Source organism: Sardina pilchardus, chromosome 9, assembly GCF_963854185.1.
Source record: "Sardina pilchardus chromosome 9, fSarPil1.1, whole genome shotgun sequence".
NCBI lineage: Eukaryota > Metazoa > Chordata > Actinopteri > Clupeiformes > Clupeidae > Sardina > Sardina pilchardus.
Window position 1 is genome coordinate 7,775,447 of NC_085002.1, and position 5,000 is coordinate 7,780,446.

The following is a 5,000-nucleotide window of genomic DNA, read 5'->3' on the forward strand; positions in this document are numbered from 1 at the left end:
GAGGGAGAGAGAGAGAGAGAGAGCACTGCTTCTTCAGCTAATTTCTATTCAGCATGGATCCTATTTCTCTCTCTCTCGCACACTTTCTCTGGCTCTCACTCCTCTCCTCTCAGCCATAGTTTGTTTCCTGCCTTTGTTCTCTGTCCATCTCAACTCAGTGAGGTCTCAGCCATGCGTCCATCCATTAGTGTGTGTGTGTGTGTGTGTGTGTGTGTGTGTGTGTGTGTGTGTGACGTATTAATGAAACCCATTAGACAGCATATGAGAGGGTGGGTGTACTAATTGGAACACTCACCTGCGTATCTCTTTGTGTATTTGATAGCAATTCTGTACGACAGCTGTTGCCAGATTGTAATCAGAGTCAGCTGTAGTAGTGCTGTGTATGAATAAACCTACAGCGTTTTAGTAATGTACATATTTTATAAATGAGTTGAAATTGATCTGTGAAGGGTGTAGGTCTACCCAAACTCGTAACTCTGAGATTATATATATATTAGGCTTAGGAGGAATGGGTTTGAAGCGGCCTCTTGAAGTGTCTGATTCTCAGTATTGAAGTATTGCCTTTGAAATGCTATAAATTATTATTTTGTGTATTTTTGTTTGTATTGTAATGTGTTGTGTGTTGTTGTGTGCTATGTGATCCTTTCTGCAATCAAATTGCCCATTTTGGGACAAAGAAATAAAACTGAACTGGACTGAACTGAAATGAATCTAGGAGTCTAGGACAGGGTGCCCACAGTCATGGCCCTGTTAAGATAAAAATATAAGCAAACACCTGATGATATTTTATTTTCGGCGTTAGGTGGATGTACTGGACTGACTGGGAGGAGGACCCGAAGGCGAGCAAGCGTGGCAAGATCGAGAAGGCCTGGATGGACGGCACGAACCGCGACGTCCTGCTGTCCTCCAAGACGGTGCTGTGGCCCAACGGCCTCAGCCTGGACGTGCCCAACGGCATCCTGTACTGGGTGGACGCCTACTATGACCGCATCGAGATGGTCCTCCTCAACACCACCGAGCGCAAGGTACCGTGGCGACGGATTAGCGTTTAGCGCTTAGCGTTTAGCCTACTTCCTAGCGCCCGGATATCTGCCTCGCCAAGCATGTTCAGAGGCAGCGAGAGCGTTTAAGCCGTGACATTCTGCAGCGGTGGCTTTTCTCCCTCCCTGCATTATGTTTACATCAGGCAAGGCTGTTTTATTTGTCATGTTTACCATCACTAATATTGGGCAACTGCTTTTGGCTGGTTGACTTTTCGGATGAATGCTGTGAGAACATGTCTATTTAAGCTGACACGGATATTTAGCCAGGGCACTGCGCTGCGCTGCGCTGTGCTGTTCTGCTGGCTGTTTTATACTGCACTAAGCACTTTTACAAGCCAGGGAAGAGAGGTTGGGGAGGTTGGTATTTGCACACTGTCTGACAGTGACGTTAATGTCGCTTTGGCTCTGGTGTGTGTGTGTGTGTGTGTGTGTGTGTTCGTTCATTCAGACTGTGTACGAGGGGCAGGAGATGAACCACGCTTTTGGCCTGTGCCACTACAACAACTTCTTGTTCTGGAACGAGTACCGCAATGGCCTCATCTACAAGCTGGACCAGACCACCAAGACAGTGACCCTACTCCGCAACGAGAGGCCGCCCATTTTTGAGATCCGCATGTACGACGCCCAGCAGCAGCAAGGTGTCTCTCCTGACTCTCCGTACCAGATTCCTAAATAGACTAAATATCCAGATACGTCTCCTGAGATACTCCCAAGTCCTGGAGTCCTGAGTGTGTCTGAATATGAAGTATTGCGTGTATGAAGTATTTGTGTGTGAGAGAGATTTTTTAGATATAACGCTACATGAATGTATGCCGATAAAGGTATTTTGAAATTGAATTTGAATTGAGAGAGGGTGAGAGTGTACATGTTGCAGTGTGTCTATGTGCTCTAGGCATATTTGTGTAGGTGTGGGTTTTGTGTACTCATGTGCTGTGTGTGTGTGTGTGTGTGTGTGTGTGTGTGTGTGTGTCCAGGCTCTAACATGTGTCGCGTGCACAACGGCGGCTGCAGTAGCCTGTGTCTGGCCACTCCAGAGGGACGCACCTGCGCCTGTGCTGAGGACCAGCTCCTGGACGCTGCAGACAACACCAGCTGCAAGGGTGAGTGGCACGAGCTCAAACACACACATAGAGCATCATGCAGGAACCCACATGTAATGAGAACATCAGAGATAAGTGCAAACACAGATACGCTGCAGGAATACTTTGGAATGGAAGGTTACATTCAAATATAAAAAACAAGCTACTCAGATACACTCACATTCACACTCACACACACACACACACACACACACACACACACACACACACACACACACACACACACACACACACGTGTACAAGTAATGTACTCAGGAATTTGCAAACACACACAAACAAAATTGCATACCTTACACACACACACACACACACACACACACACACACACACACGCGCACACACACACACACACACACACACACACACACACACACCCCCTGGCCCTGGATCTACAGTACAATTGCAGTACAGTTGAGAAGAAACGTTGTGGTGACTGACGCTTGGAACAGTAGCTCAGTGTGTGTGTGTGTGTGTGTGTGTGTGTGTGCACAGTAGCCCAGTGCCCCTGAGCTGGTCCCTATAATCAGACCTTGAGCCACACGGACACAGTGTTCCTCGGCGCTCTCAGGTTTCCCCTGTACTGGGTGGCCTCCAGCAGGTCACACTCCCGTAGATCCCCCCGAGCGAGCGCTTTACTGACCGCCGCTTTGCGCTAACCTTCACTGTCAGCACTCACGGAAAGTTCCGGAGCGCCGTGACCACCGTGAGGCCCTCTCCGAAGGCCACTGCTGTCTCTGGAGACCCTGCCTCTGGCCTCTGGGGAGTCCTGCGCGGATCCTGTTTCCTAAGTGACCAGAGCACAGTGTCCACACCACATGCTGCGTGAGACAGAGTGGACGCGTGGGGCTGTGTGTGCTGACTCTCTCTCTCTCTCTCTCTCTCTCTCTCTCTCTCTCTCTCTCTCTCTCTCCCTCTTTCGGTGCACTCTTTCTTTAGCTCACTCTCACTCTCACGCTCACCCTCATGCTTATCTCCCACTCTCTCATACTCTCTCACTTGTAGTCACCATTTTTATGGTCGCTTTCATGTGTACACATGTGCACATACACACAAACCCACAAATTCACACCTACACAAAACACACACAGACACACAGATACATTCTCTCTCTCTCTCTCGCTCTCTCTCTCTCTCACACACACACACACACACACACACACACACACACCATGTCCTCAGCTTCACCCCTGTGCTAACTCATGCTTCGTGAAACCACAGCGCTCCTGATTCACCAGTTGTGGGCCAGCAGAGCCTGCGGGCCAGTTCAGACTCCAGACTCTGCGCGCACACACACACACACACACACACACACACACACACACACACACACAATGAAACAAAGCACAACTGACCTCTCCGCCTGGCCTCTCCCCAAATCCTTCGCACCCCTCCCCACAGGCCCCCCATTACCCCCATACAACCCCCCCTGTGCTACTAGCGGCCTGCCAGGAAATGCGTCACATGCTGGAAGTTTCTATGGACCTAAGTGGAAAGACCAAAGACGTGAGGGATTAGCCAGATTAGCATTGGAATAAAACCGTATTTGAGAGGAGAGAGAGAGAGAGGGACAGGGGGGAGGAGATTTATTTAGTACTCTAGGATTAGGAGCCATCTTTTGAACTGGGAAAGTTCTGGAATGATGGAAAGATGAAAATGAGACAAGACTGTTGCATATACACTCACTGTCACTTAAACACACACACACACACACACACACTCACACACGCACATTTATGAATATACATGGGCTTCTACTCAATGGAACCATTACCATTAACTAAGTGTGTATATGTGTGTGTGTGTGTGTGTGTGTGCGTGCGTCATATCAATCAGAGGCAGTCTGCACTCTGCAGGTTTTGAGACATACTGTACTTACTTATTCATTCATTCATTCATTCATTCATTCATTCATTCATGTGGTTGGGACTACAGCGTTTGTATTGTCAGGTGAAACATTACAGGCTCTTTTGTGAATATTTTGATGCTATGTTGTTTTTATCAGTATTGGTCATTACAAATAAAATAATAAAAATGTGTGTGTGTGTGTGTCCTCCATAGCCAACCCGTCCTACATCCCACCACCACAGTGTCAGAAAGGGGAGTTTGCCTGCAAGAACAACCGCTGCATCCAGGAACGCTGGAAATGCGATGGTGATAACGACTGTCTGGACAACAGCGATGAGGCCCCTGAACTCTGCCGTGAGTGTCCATTCTCTGATCTCAGAACAGTTTTACAAACACAGATCCACACACAGGTCATTTAGGTCCTGCCACACACACACACACACACACACACACACACACACACACACACACACATACATATTCACATGCACACACACAGTTTGGCTCATTTGTTCAGGACAAGTTGTGGATAAGAAGTGCCTCTGAGTAAGTTCCACTTAAGCCTTCCTCTTGCAGGGTGGTGGTAGTGTACTGGATAAGGAGCTGGGCTAGCGTGCTAGTTGGGGGTTCAATTCCCGGCTTCCACCATTGTGCCCCTGAGCAAGGCACTTTGCCCCGAGTTGCTCTGGGGACAGTGTAGTCCCTTGTGATATACTGTAGCTGACATAAATCACTTTGGACAATAGAGTCTGCTAAATTAAAAAATGTTTTACTTGTGAAGATTTTTTAATCCAACTTCAGGCCTCACTTTCAGAGGGCGATTAGATTAATTTAGAGATTCCCAATGTGGTTGATACTGTTAGTATTCACATGTACTGTAGTCAACATATCTCCATGGTTGTTTTCAGACCGATACAGAACCTTTGAAATATCTCACCACCTATGTAATGGTTACCCGCTACTTGCGCTGATCCAAGAACAGACCAATCATTTTCCCAGCCAGCCCCTGTAG

The 5,000-nt window shown here is 47.8% G+C and overlaps 1 protein-coding gene across 1 annotated transcript in view; it reads left to right on the forward strand.

Annotated features, from left to right (window-relative positions):
- The window catches only part of LOC134092593 (low-density lipoprotein receptor-related protein 1-like), a 160,608-nt gene that overhangs the window by 81,053 nt on the left and 74,555 nt on the right, over positions 1-5,000 (forward strand). The window contains exons 13-16 of the mRNA XM_062545572.1: positions 803-1,025; positions 1,492-1,681; positions 2,018-2,143; positions 4,202-4,342. Coding sequence (XP_062401556.1) covers positions 803-1,025; positions 1,492-1,681; positions 2,018-2,143; positions 4,202-4,342 — 680 coding nt within the window. The remainder of the gene's footprint in view (positions 1-802; positions 1,026-1,491; positions 1,682-2,017; positions 2,144-4,201; positions 4,343-5,000) is intronic.